A 14,800-nucleotide genomic window follows, 5' to 3' on the forward strand; every position below is an offset into this window, starting at 1 on the left:
GTTGGATCTTCACATTCAAGAAGATCTAATAATGATCTAATAATCATTTCAGCTTTATCATTACTTGAGGAGCCGACACAGCAGAGCGATCCTGCATCAGTAATGATGTAGGAGCTATCCATGGTAAAGTCTCTTGACATACTAAACAAAGAGAACTATGGACTATGGAAGTTTTAATGGTCAAAATACAGAAGTTATCATGACGTGAACCCTATGGTGCTGTAAAAAAAAAAAAAGAAAAAATTAAAAAAAAGAGGAAAAGAGCTCTTCACATATAGCGTTTACTTTCTGTGGACACTTCACTGTCAACACGTCACGTCAGAAATCTTTACATTTACACTGAAGCCCTCCAGGCTCCCTGGGTTTTAGCAACGTTTTTACAAAGATTAAAAAACCAAATCAAAGGTGGAGAAGTCAGGTCCTCTAATGGACTAAAAAAACCCCCCAAAAAACAGACATGTCACATATTCAAACTGTTAACGTGTGGTTTTGGAGTCTTGGATTCACCTGAGCTGCACGTCTTTAAAACTGCAGGAGGAGGCCGAGGCGTTCAAAAGGAATTCACAAGAAGAACACGATGAGAAATATGCAAAACATGTGAATTCTTAATGAAGTGAATCAAAAGAGCTCAGCGTGAGATTCAGCTGAACACAGACAGACAAATATAGAGACACAGGTAACGGGGGCCACATTTACATGACTTCACTTCCAGATTTTGTGAATGAGAAACGTGTGTATTTGTGCTTTTAGTTCAGTCTGAAGTAAAGTAACCCTCCCTGCATGTATTTTTAACATGACGGCTCCCCGTGGAAATCAGAAACCCTGAGCCTGTCTGTAGCTGCCTTGTTCCGGCAAGAGCCAAAAAAAAAAAAAAAAGAGAAAACACTGAAGAATGAATGAGAAGTGCAGCGAAATGTCAAAATACACATCCAGCTTTTTTCCAACCCCCATCTCCTCTCTTCTCCTCTCAATCCGCTGGATGCACATTGAAATAGGACGGAGGGAATAGAGAGCTGTGTGTGTGTGTGTGTGTGTGTGTATCATGCTGGATGGGTGTCTGATTGGACGTCACGCTCTCAGGAGGCGGTCTGTCAAGAGTGGGCCGCTCTTGGCTGCCTCTTTGTTCATGCGTGTGTGTGTGTGTGTGTGTGATCCAGGCTGTAGGTATCCACTCTACATTCAGTTGAAGCCAGAGATTAAGAGGTGTGTGTCTCTCCACTGTAGTGTTTCCCTGTCTGAATCCTACCTGTGGCCCACTGCCGCCGCAGGAAACAGACAACATCGTCCTCTTCCTCCACCTCATTATTCTCCCTTTTGTTCTCATCTGTTTTCCTTTTATTGCACACAGAAACTCGTACTCTGTGCCTCCACTTCATCTACACACAGGGTTTGTGTGTGTGTGTGTGTGTGGGTTGTGTTTTGGATTTGGTCTCTCTAATTACACTGTGATGGATGTTAATTGAGGGCGCACAAGGGCGAATGAGGCGACGGGCTGAACACACTTCAAAACGTCACACACCATATTCCCCCTCGTACGATTAAAAAAAAAAACAAATCCTATATTTTCTGTCGAGTCATTGTCACTCGCCAACAACGGCCCATGATGTAGAACTTAACACCTCGGACTTGATCAGCTGTCCAGGAACTAGGATTACACCTAATTTATCAATCAATTCAACCTCCCTAATGCCGGATAATCAATTAATCGACCTTTAAATCTATAGTCTTCTGACTATTAAATGTGGAAAACATCAAATCAGCCTAAAACCCAACGATCAGATTGGTTCTTCACGTTTGAGAAGCTGCTGGCAGACAGTGTTCATCTTTAGCTTCAATAAAAACAACTTAAAAGATCAATCAATCAATCACCTAATAGATCATCTATCATCTTCCTGCACATTCAGTTGGCAGGAGATACTACTTTTTGGATCTCCTGCCAACTGAATGTGCAGGAAGATGATAATGACAGTTGCAGTTTAAGATATTATCACAGGTGGTTGTTGCAACTATATTCTTATATATCAGATTCAAATTATTTTATAATATGCAATTAAGTTGTTGTATTTTCAGTTTCAGGTGTTCTATACACATATAAATGTATATTGTATTTCATGCCTCAGTTATAAGTGATGCAGACATCTGTTTGTCATGTGTGCACTAAGCCAAGTGTTGAAATAAAGATTCAATTTGACAGTAAATTGTGCAAAAAAAAAAAAAGAAAAAAAGAAAAAAGAGATATCACTTCTGATTTAATGTCACATTAAGGACTTGCACACACAACCTAAAGCCCACAGCTATCTTAACCTCATTTTATTCATTACTCATAATTCATTAACCGCGGGCTGTTGGTAAACGCCGGCTCACTGTGTGAATCACACTGCACCGCCCTGAGGTGAAGATCCTCAAACTGCTGACAACATGCAACTCATCTCAATTTGTTTGAACAATAAACATTTAATTGCTTTGGTTCAATCCTTGACCCATGTTAGTGATCCTCGCCTTTTGTGTTTTTTTTTGTTTTTTTTTGAGTCGGGGCTGGGGGCTGGAGAGAGGCTTAGTCATCCCTATGGGCGCTGTAATAAAAAAATCAAAGCTTACACTGGAGCGCGGGGGGCTAATGGTGTGAAAGGTCTTCCTCATGTGCGGCGCTTCCTGCTGTCGTGGAGACGGACGTGGAGATAACAAACAAACAAATAAAACAAACACGATGCAGCGTCTCTCGTCTTTTGCTGCTCGTTACTCTGCTGAAGTTTTCACAGAGCTGTCACCAGCACTTGTGAGAAAGCGAAAGTAAAGAAGCCGCATAATCCGATCTTTTAAGCGAGCAGCTGTTTCAACTTTCAACCACCCTGTCAGCCATATGGCGGGGCAACACATCAAATAAAAAGAAAAAAAATAAGATTGTGTACATCACATCTCGACTCCCTGCTGTTTCCCCAACTTCAGTGAAGTGTAGTCTACCAGCTTGTAGGCCCGTCCATCACAGCCTGCCTTTTATTTTCCTAGGCTTGATCTCGGTTTTGTCGCTTGTTCCGTTTAATGTCGTTTTTTATGAAACATCGGACCGACTGTGAATCCAATCTGCCGACTGGGAGAAGAAGAATATTCATCAAAGCTCTTGTTGGAGGAGGAGGGAGATATTTTGTAGGCTCTGGTATCACTCATCTTCAGGAAACGCATAAATGTCCAAGACTTTTTCTCCTCAAAGCGGCAACTTTACATCGCACACTGGACTGACTGAAGACGTCTACCTTTGTATCCTTGTTGTGGCGATTTGTCCAATCAGACTGGAGTTATCTGGACAGCTGTCTGCTGTGAGCGTTTGGAGTTTACCTGAGTGAGTAGTGACCAAATCTGAGCTCAGTTTTGTTATCTTGGTTAGATCTTTATTGTCTGTACTCAACAAACTAACAAACTACTTACTACTACCAACACAAGTCAATTTATTGTCAGTTAAAGATTCCCCAAGGAGTTTGCTTTTGGTTTTAAAAGAGTCTCATATTAATGTAGATGAATCTACGTTACCCACTTGTTAATGGGTCCATTTTCAATAAATACTGTATATCGTTTTGTCTAGTAATTTTGATATTATTATTTAGTGGTCAACTCGCCCAGCATTTCCTGGTTTCCACGTTCCCAGACGCTGCCTGGCGGGTCATGGGAATAACGCTGCCGGATCGCTAGTTGGCATCGTTTATGGTCGGAACTACGACGGTATCGTATCGTACGTCTTCGAACCTCCGACTTTCGTTCTTGATAAATGAAAAACATTCTTGTCAAATTGGCAAAATTCTTGGCAAAAAAACACTTCGCTTTCCGAAAGTCTTCATAGTCACTTTAATTGACAAAAGCAAACATACGGACTCATTGCTGGCTGGTGAGTTAGTTTGTTAGTTCATCTAAGCTGCTGTTGCTGGCTGGTAAAACTCAGGAAAAAGCCTTAACCTTTCTGAGAACAAGGTAACTCTGGTCTTGGATAAAACACCTCGGGATGGCAGACACATGTGGGAAAAAGTGATTATGGCAAGATAAGATGCCAATAGAGTTCAGAATGAGCCAATCAGTGATGTTGTGGATACATTAGTTAACCTGGTTGGCGCCTCAGTAATGGAGGTTGGAAAACGGCTCCTGTGAAACTGTTTTTACAGCATTTCATTGCAGCTCTAATGGGTTATGAGTCTATTTTGTGATGAACTTGCATAAGTCTACATGACAAGCAGCAGCACCGGTATCCCATAATGACCCTGTCTGAATCTCAATTAGTTTTGAAAGCTTCAAGGACCCCCACTGTAATCCACTCCAACTCAATTTGAAACAATAGCATTAATAAGTAATTGCACGATTTGATCAGGAAGGCCGGGTATTAAAGTGGAAGATGAATGCTCAGCTGATTGCAGATCACAGAGTTGCTGAGATTTGTGAATATACTTTGGGAGGAGGGGGGTGGGGGGGGGGGTGGGAGGGAGCAAACTTAATGGAGACCAATCAATTAGCAGAGGGAGCTGGCGAAGGCGTGCTGAGTGTCGTCTGAGCCAGAACCAGCTTCGCAGCTTCTCGTGCCATCTGATCAATCACTGAAAATAAAAACCTTTCAGGGAATTAATTAATCAAGGCCTGGCAACGAGAACCTAAAGTTCAGCTAATTTCTGTTGTTGGGGGCCGCAGAGGGCCCCCGGACAGCCCAACAGTGCCAAACCAAATCAGTCAGACAACAGTACTGTGAATGACACTACGAGCACGACCATTCATTTACCCCTGAGGCTCATACAGACCGTTTCAGGCTGAATATAGAGCTTTATGTTTCCTGTATGATTTATGCATGATCATGATAATATATGGTTTACATACCGTACTGTAGTTTCTTACATGTATTATTTAATTAGCAAGAAAAGTGCTGAATTAGTCAAACGGCATCAGCTAAAGGTAGGTTTGTTGCTTTTTGAGGTCAATTTTCTTTATATAACAGACTAACAATAAGAAAAATGTGAAATTTGTACAAAAAATACTATAAAAAATATCCATTTGAATAGATTAACTTTAATTAGTTGCTCGAAAAAGGTAATTACAATTGTCAGTAAGGCATGTAAGGGTTTGGCTATATTAAGTCGGACTTGAAAAATCCAAACCTAAGCTTTAATTGCAGGTGTCTGTTTGGATGGATCAGTTTGGAATCTGATTGATTTACATGCTTTTGTGTCTGTAAATAAAAGGGTTAGCTGCAAAAACTCAAAAATCTTACCAAGAATATTTGTCTTATTTCTAGTCAAAACAAATCTCATTATACTTAAAATAAGACTCATCACATAAAAAGTAGCTTGTTTTTTGACACTTTTTACGTCTTTCAAGCATATTTTCACTTGAAATAAGTAGAAAAATCTGATAGTGGATAGTGAAGTTTTTCTTTCTTATTACAAGCACAAAAAACTTGCTTTCACTGACAGATTTTTTCTACTTATTTCAAGTGAAAATTTGTTTGAAACAAGTGAAAATGATCTAAAAACACATAAAAAAGTTTTAGGCGATGAGTCTTATTTTAAGTGGAAAGAGATTAGTTTTGAGTAGAAATGAGACATTTTGACAAGAAATAAGACAAATATTCTTGGAAAGATTTTGAGTTTTTGCAGTGTAGGGGAGGGAATCACCAGATGATACACCATGATGCAACCCCTTTGCTCCCCAAAAATGCAGCTGTTTCTCTATCTTTTCTAACTGTTGACAGCAAAAATAGACATTAAATACATCAATACGTGAAGACATTGGCGTCCTGCCCCTGACCACACTGTCTATATTCTGCTGCTGTGAGTCACTTCTAATTGCCTGGGTGTGTAAAGGAGGTCCGTAAGACACCTGGGAATCGAACCTCTGCTCTGGTTAACCACTGACAGGATTTCCTCTTTAATCTGGGTTGTTCTGAGGGATGAGGGAGGCAGCTGGGACACTCATCCCTGCCATCAGCAGATTACTCTGTCAGACACAACTAAAGGAGATTGGGATTAGTTTTCATCACAATCAAGCATCATCATCGCTGTTCATTGTAATCATTCTGGGATAAGGGTTTGGCAACGATGTCAAACCTCCTCCTATAATGAATACGGGCAAATTTAAGAGTAAAGAAGGAGAGGGAGAGGGGATCACATGAGGGATTTGTTGATTCTTGGAGATGACAGTTTGAATTTCACAGGCTACAATCACTTAATGAAGAAATGACTGGAGGTTTTCATCATGCTGTATATGAGAACTGAAAGGAACACTGCATGATACTAACATCACCTCAAGTTGTACTTCTGTTAAAACTTATCACACTGATCTTAATTTTCTTCCTCCGTCCTGGTTTTTCTACCTGTCCTTTCATTCCCAACATCTTTTTTATTTTACTTTGAGTCCAGCGTTTCAGTCCCTTTGATATCCTTTTTATTTCTACACTATCTCTATTTCTTTACACCCTGTTTGCCTCTAGAAGACACTACAAGTCCTTAAAGACCCTTTCAGAACTGCTGAATTATCAGTTTTGAAGTACATATCCCATATAGTATCCAAAAATATCCTAAACAGGTGATATCTTCAAAATATCTAATTACATGTGCTGTTTTTTTTAATTATACCCTACATTCTTGTACTTGTTATCATTTTATAGTTATTTATACAGAATATAATGTGTCTACTTGTCTGCAAAGCTATATTAAGTGCATGTAAACACATAACAGCGTTGAATAAAAGACTATACCCTATTTCCATTTTTCTTAATGCTTGATTTATTACAACTTTACCACTACACATTACTATAGCTGTAACTTTTCACTACAGTTGAGTAAATAGTTTTTTCCACAGTAACAATAACCCAGAGAAGTCAGATTTTGAAGATATAGTTTGTGTTTTTGTTATTATTCATTTAACTATAGGACAGTCAAATGTGGTGACAACATTACCTAACTGGGACAAAGGACCTGACATTAATTCCTGTTTTCTATCACTTCACTTCCCTTTTTTCAGCTTCTTTCCTCCATCAACCGTCACCTTTCTCAGGTCTCTCTCCTTTCTTATTTTCCCCTTCAGTGTTTTTCTTCAAGCGCTGCTTCCTCCCTCCTTCTCTCTCCCTCCTACTCTCAGTCTCTTCTTCAATTCCCCCCTCCTCTGTTGTCTGTCCTTTATCTGTCCTTCCCTCCTCGAAGCACTTACTTTAGATTAGCAGAGCGATGGGAAGCCTTTTATTTCGTCCGTCTCTCTGTGCATTGTTAACTTCCCTTCCTACCGTCCTTCCCTCGTTCCCTTCCCTTCCCTTCCCTTTCCCTTTCTCCGGCGAGATGAGGTTACACGCTGTGATCTGTATGCAGGCAGGGACGCTAAAAGCCTGCCAGTAGGGTGCATGCAGCCAGTACCAGCTGTACTTTTACTGATCAAATTTTCATCAAAGGCCCGGGCCTCTTTGAGCCGGAGCCAGACGAGATCCGACAGGGAGAGAGACGGAGACTCCAGCACTCCTCTAGCTGCTCCTTGTGTCTGCCTCCAACACCTCTCATCACTCTCTGACTCCTCATCCGTCATCATCCTCCTCCACACACCACAACACACAACACAACACACAAAAAACAACCTTTTGTTTTCCATCTCCAGAAAAATAAAACTACAAAACACATTTCAGCTCAGGCTGCCGGCAGGATCTGAGGCCGATGACCACGACCACTTCCTGTAGGAAACCACTACACTTACCTTTACTCATTGATCAAGAATAAGCTGTAGATGATGGTTTAAATCTTACAATGCATTTATAGTTCATCTGCTTTTATCTTTGACACTTCAACTGACCCTAGAACAGTTTTTTAAGCTCACTCCCTGATAATTCAACTTCCTATAGGGTTTAAATTGGTGTTAAGTTATTACTCTCCAATGGCTTTTGACTAAATCCAGCTATCACACAGAAAACAACTCTTCAGATCCTTTCAATGCTTCAGTGTAAACCTTCCAGTTTCAACAGTTTCTGATGCAAAGTTAGGTCAGAAATCTATCTTTATAACACTGATCATCATTTTCATTAGATATTTGGATTAATATTTATAGCATCTGTGGCCAAAGTCGAACAGATGAAGAAATCACAGAACTTAACTGGTCTCAAAACAATAACCCGACTACAGTATACTGTGACTCAAAAATTGGGTATATTCTTGTGTAAATGCGGTATATTTACCATAAAACTACTAAAGCAAAGTGTAAAAGTTGACTCAGAAGGCTCAATATTGTATAAACTGTCCAATAGACCTGGTCAATTTTGACGAGGGAGAAAGACGATGAGTTTAAAAGGTTGTTTACACTGTTTGCAACAGAGATTTTCAAAATAAAAGTGCACAAAAGGGTAAGTAAACTAAGATTTGCCCAGATTCTTTAGAAATGCTGTACTCATGTCTGTACAATAACAGATAAGAAAACTACTAAAGGCTCCACAGAGAAAGTCCTTGTCATGTACTATAGTATAATCCAAGGAAGGATCAGGCTTAACAGAGGACTTTTCAGTTTTTCACAACGGCCTTGCGTTGACAATGTTTCCCATTTCTTATGAATCTACTTTCTGTTCCGACAGCAGATCACGTCTTTCTACGACCACACTCCAGTCTTCATTGTATTGCTCTCTCTATTCACCTGACAGCCTACCTCTCCCTCCCTCTCTCCCTCTCTCTGCTCTGTTTCTCTTTAAGGTTTGAGGGTTCATCTTCTCTGGGGGTCGGCTCCATAATGCCTCCACCACTGTTCAATTAGGACGTTTTATTATGAAAAACCAGCCGGCACAAAATGTACCTGTAGCGTAATGTAGCTCCACTTTATCTGCCAGAGCTTTTATCAGTGAGTGTGTTGTCACAGCGCTGGTTGTAAAGGTTCAAGTTCAGCCGAGAACTGGAGTGCTGCTCATCTAAAAAAAGATGCACACCCCTAAAACCTGTGATGTAACACACACACATGAACAAAACACTTGCAAAAATAAAAACTTAGCAATGCAAAGACACATTTTGTTTTGTTTTTTACCCACCAAGGCCAAATAAAATGTATTATTTATCTACTCAAAACCAGTTTTAGTAAATAGAAAAACAACCATAAATAAATACTCGTCATAGGAATGTGTCATAACGTGTGTTTAATGGTATTTTATGTGACCTTTTCACTTTCTCTTTGTCGTTTGTGACTGTAAATTGAATTTCTTCGGTTTAGAAGCAGTTGGTTAGCCTGACAAGCAGGACTATATCATTAAAATGTATAGTCTCGCAATGACCGGTAGACCTCGGCTCAATCCAGGGGGCGGGATGAAAGCTGTCTTTCAAACTGCCTCTGCACGCAATAGGGTTGCGCCACGACCAATCAGAGCAAAGAGCAGGATGACGGAGCAAGCTGGTAGATTAAACTTTTCCCATATCCCGTCGGCAAAACACCAAATACATCCTTCTTCGAAATGAATGACTTCAGTGCAGTTTCTTCCTCAACTTTTAAAGAAAATGACAAGTTTAATTCTATCAAAGTTGATGCCAACGCAGATTCAAACGATTCCTTTGCCAGAGCCATCATGTTTTTCACCGTCGCAAGTATGTCGTCATCACGTTAAGCCCGCCCAACGACTCTCTAAACAGATAGAGCGCTGTGATTGGTGAACACAAACGGTGTTCGAGACTCAAAAAGTTCCTATTTGCTGCCGCTAGAGTGCGTCTAGATTTCTAGGCTACCAGTTGGTCAGATAATAAAAGGAATTTAAAGCAGAAGTAAGCGATCCGGTCGTTTTTCTGACTTCTTGTCAGCCGATGGAGTTAGCAGCCCCCGCCATCGTCATGGATCTATTGGTCCTCGTCCCTACATCACCACATTCACGCGCATCCCTTGGCTGCACACACAGCCCTTCATGCCGTTCTCTCTCCTCATTGGATAAAGGTTGTAGGATACAAGGAAAGTTTTCTCCTCGGTTTACAGCAGAGCAGAGTGACTGACAGACCCGTGTTTCAGACCAAACACTCTATGTAAGTGATTGCTGTCGGAAGATATAACTATTTAAGACTCATATTAACACAAATATTCCACTTACTTCTGCTTTAAAGATGCATCTCTGAGGTTTCAGAGCCTCTGATGGGTCTTGGTTCACATTTTCTGGCCCTGTTTGATTGATTAATTCATCATCGGACTAAATTTTAATGATAAAAATATAATGCTTTACTTTCCCTGGACCCTGCAGACATTGACCCTGTCGGCACTTTGACCGCTGCAGCTCCGCTCCTGCAGCCCCTTCAGTGCTAAAACCACCAGCAACGTTCAGTCATCCTGTCCGTCGGGCCGTCAGCGGCCCCTCCATCACTTCAGGAGACCCTGACCTGGACCTGAACCACAGGGACGCCTCGGGGCTCTGATGGATTACAGCGTCAGAGTCGTGAACTGATTGACTCTCACAGAAAAAGGGGAAAGAATAAGCGGCTGCTGGGAGACGATGAGAAGTCGCAGCTGGGGCTTCACACCTGTTGAGAGGATCATCAGTGCAGATGATCAGAGAGCGACTGTTTCCAATGGAGGAGCTTTTTTTTTTTTTTTATGATGCTAATTAAAATCAATCATCTTTTCAACATTTAACCAGAAGCTTCTGTTCCTTTGCTTTCAGTCCAACTACAATGTAATCAGTATTTTGTATTATATCATTTCATAATCAGCCAATTGTTTACAATCTGAAGCAATTTTCTAAGCTAAAAGTGTTAAATTGCTGCCGAGTCTGTGTCTGAATCTGCTCATTTTCTTCCACTTGATCTGATTAGAAACTTCATTTCTTCATTTTTTTTTTTTTTTTAGGTTTTCTTGCACAGAAAAACAAAAACTTGAAAAGGAGACATCACCTTGGGCTTTACAAAGTTTGCATCACTTTGGGAGATTTAACAGATCAAAACAACTTTATAAAAGATCAAATGTTCAATTGATGATTAATTAATGATGTAAATATTTGATAGCTGCAGCTCCTCTGGTGTTAAACGCTAACTCCAAGTGCTAATTAGGTTTTAAATTTGATACATTTACAGACTTAATCTGCTTTATCCGATGTGATTTGTGTCTTTTTTTTGTATTGACTTTGGGGAATTGCTGCAATTGTTAAATAAATAAGATTTTGTGAAATATTTAAGCCGTTAGATGTCGAGAAAAAGAGTTACGAAGACATAAAAAACTGTGCGCAACGATTTTGAACTTGTTGACTAACAGTCTGATTTCCTCCTTGTTCTCGTCTCGTCAAACGAAAAACGTTCCTCCAATAACAATCATTGTTTCCAGTGGTGTTATTATTGCTGCAGCCCCCTCACATCCAGCACTCAACTAATGTAAGAAATAACGTTCCTCTAGATTTTCTGTGTGTGTGTGTGTGCCGGAGCGCTGGGATGCTCATTGAGTTTGTAAATGGGTTTTTTAGCTTCCACTGTGACTCCTCACTCTGCAGGCTAATGACGGCCTCGCTCGCTCCGGTTTCACTCACCGCTGCGGCTGATTGTGTCGATTATGTGCGCATATAGGAGAGTGTTTACACCTCGCATCTGTGCATCTGTGTACCAAAGTGCAGATTAATGCAGCGGCTGGAGATCAAAGTCGCTCAGAGTGAAATCCTACCTGGTGACATCAGGCTGGAAAAAACTGAAATCCACTCTGAAGCTCTTAAAGTTTAGGAAAAAAGAAAAGATATATATATATATATATCTGTGAGTACCAGATTTTGAGGTTTTGGGGGGGGTTTAAAAGCTTTTCTGCAGAGTTCTCCATTCTTTAGTGGGGTCTTATCTTTCATTAAGAGGCTGAGGCGCGTAATTAAAAAGAGAGGAAGAAGAGGAGATACGGAGGAAGAGCCAGTTTAACGTGAAATCCCCGGCGCTGGCAGCAGAACCTGAGAGTAATACCTGCTGATGTCATTCCCACAGCCTCTTGTCACTAAGCAGATTCACACAAAAACAGTGCAACCACACACACAGACACACACAGCAGGACTGGCACTACGAGGAAAGTGAGAAGCCCTATGGAATCTCACTGCGCTCATTTTTCTCAGTAAAGCGAGTCTGGAGCAATAATTTGTCAGCAGTCAGACACTTCAGGACATATTCCCCCTCTCTCCCCCTCCTCCGCCTCCAGGCTGATGGAGTACCACCTTTCTTCTACCTTTTCAAAGTTACTCTTTAAAAGAACAACAGCAGAAAACAAAAAAAAAAAAGGTATTTTCCATTATCGGTGGCACCTGTTAGTTCTCCTGGACGTTGACCGATTCGATTAAAGGGATAGTTCACCCAAAATTGAAATTTCACTCATTATCTACTCACCCTCATGTCGACTAAGGGCTGGGAGAAGTTTCAGAGTCCTCCGTGGCTTCTCTGAGTTATAGGGGGTCTCGGCGTAGCAGTGCATGTCCATATAACGGTTGCAAATGGATACCAACTGTCTTCGTAACAAAAAAACACACCAAAAAACATCCAAATACCTCCATGCTGCTCGTATGTAATGTCCGTCTTGTATTGAAGCCCCGAAATGCGAAATTGTCCTGAAAAAAATGAAATAAGTCTATATTTCAAGCTTGTTTTGTAGCGGAAGCTTCTTGAAGCTCCTCTTCCCGGTTCGTCAAATTTGGACAAACCAGGGTCCGTCCTCTTCCGAGTTCGTCCAAATTTGACGAACCGGGAAGAGGAGCTTCAAGAAGATTCCGCTACAAAACAAGCTTGGAATATAGACTTATTTCATTTTTTTGTTTGCTGTCTTTTTGTTACGAAGACAGTTGGTATCCATTTGCAACCGTTATATGGACATGCACTGCTACGCCGAGACCCCCTGTAACTCAGGGAAGCCACGGAGGCTCTGAAACTTCTCCCAGCCCTTAGTCCACATGAGGGTGAGTAGTTAATGAGTAAAATTTCAATTTTGGGTGAACTATCCCTTTAACATCGCCACGTCCTCAGAAGATGAGATCCAAGAGGAGAAGAGGAGGAGGACACGTTCAACAGTTTGTTTACGCCGCAGCACCGAAAGCCAAACTAATCAAACTACACAACAGAGCACCTGCGTTTCTAGACGAGAACTCACCTTGGCGCTCGCTAATGGGATGGATTTGTCGGAGAGGGGGTGTTATGTATGTTTTTTTGAGCGTTTAAAAGCACTCGCTCATTGTCCGTCATCTGCTCTGCACCAGCTGTTTGATCAATCAGGCAACAAAAAGCCTCTTATTCAAAGTCTCATTCGCTGCAGAGGTGTTGAGAGGAAACACCACAGGAGGGTTTGAAGAAAAGGGGGGGTTGTTTCTTACCTCTTTTCCAGACAGGTAGTAGGCGGACAGCAGACCCCCGACAAACCGGATGTTCACCTCAAACACCGACACTTCAGCGTTCTGCAGCAGGAGAAGAAAGAAGGAGAAGAAGGAGAAATGTAAGTGGATGAAGAGGTTTTCTCCCGCCGCCTGCCAGCCATGACTTTAGAAAAAAAAAAGAAAAGAAAAACTCAACAGTGGAAATGTTTCTGGGCTCCTCGTTGGCCCTGGAGGAGGATTAGTCTGAGAGTCCAGACTGATATTTTTGGATTGAAAATAACCGACAGTTGATACTGAATAAATTTAAATACTGACTCATTAAGTTCCTGCTGTGAATGAGTGACGACGGAGCCAGATGAAGAAACAGTTATTTAACTCTTCACATCTAGGAAAATGAACCACAGTCACGCTCATTATAAACATTATTAATACTGAAATTCATTTTTTTTCAGTAAGTTAACTCACTCACTAACCACTCGTTCATGTCTAAATCCTTGTATGTGTAATCATCTACTATCTTCCTAAATAACTGGTATGTTATTGATATGATACTTCATTTATAAACGTTGAGTCAATTGTCTATTAAGTATAGAAATACAATCAATAAACACATAATGACAGAAATTAATAATCCAGAGTTAAACATTTAGAGCTATGTTTAAAAATTAGGTAACACTTTATAATGACTACATACGATTAAGCAAGCATTAAATACTGAATTCATCATTTACAACACATGGATATTAATTAATATGTAGTTTATAAACACAGTTAAAAATATTTTACTCATCATTGATAAGCACTAACTGTATTTATAAACTACATAATAATGAGTATTCATGCGTTATAAATGAAGAATTCAGCATTTATTAATGCTTAACTAATGCTTAATAGTGTGTACTTATTATAAAGTGTTATCAAAAATGGTAACACATGGTAAAACATTTTTAACTGTGTTTACAAACTACATACTAATGAATTTTCATGTGTTATAAATGATGAATTCAGTATTTAAAGCTTAACTTAAATGCTTAATAGTGTGTACTTATCAGTAAGTGTTACCCATTTTACCTTTATCAAAAGAAAGTTGCAGCTCCTACAACTTGGAAACTGCTATTTCAATTGCACTATAGGAAGAATGCTTTAGAACTGATGAATTAAGTATTTAATGAGGCTTAACAATGTGTAGTTATAACAAAGTGTTTCCCATGTGCATGTTTAGCCTGAGTTGTGGATGCTTCACTTTATTTATCACAGGATAATTCCATGTATCTGAAACATATTGAGCCACACAGAGAGTCTGTTTGAGTCAAGGCTGAAATGTCTCAACATCGACCAGATCGATGACCATGAATGTTGCACAGACATTAAAAGGCGTCCAGAGGACAGGATGGAGAGGACGTCCCCTCCCTCAACCGGCAAAGTGGCACATGTGATTCAGCTGGGACGGATCGGGCTGATAAATTGAGCTGCTGCCACCATTTCTTTCTTTTTTTTTTTCTTTTTAAACCAGAGAAAATGGGA

At 40.4% G+C, this 14,800-nt stretch overlaps 1 protein-coding gene across 1 annotated transcript in view; it reads right to left on the reverse strand.

Moving 5' to 3' along the window:
* man1a1 (mannosidase, alpha, class 1A, member 1) overlaps window positions 1-14,800 on the reverse strand; it is a 161,680-nt gene that overhangs the window by 65,089 nt on the left and 81,791 nt on the right. Inside the window, exon 4 of the mRNA XM_085770344.1 lies at window positions 13,277-13,357. Within this exon, the coding sequence (XP_085626470.1) occupies window positions 13,277-13,357 (81 nt within the window). The remainder of the gene's footprint in view (window positions 1-13,276; window positions 13,358-14,800) is intronic.

The sequence above is a fragment of the Trachurus japonicus genome, chromosome 24, assembly GCF_045865225.1.
Source record: "Trachurus japonicus isolate A0001 chromosome 24, Traja_1.0".
NCBI lineage: Eukaryota > Metazoa > Chordata > Actinopteri > Carangiformes > Carangidae > Trachurus > Trachurus japonicus.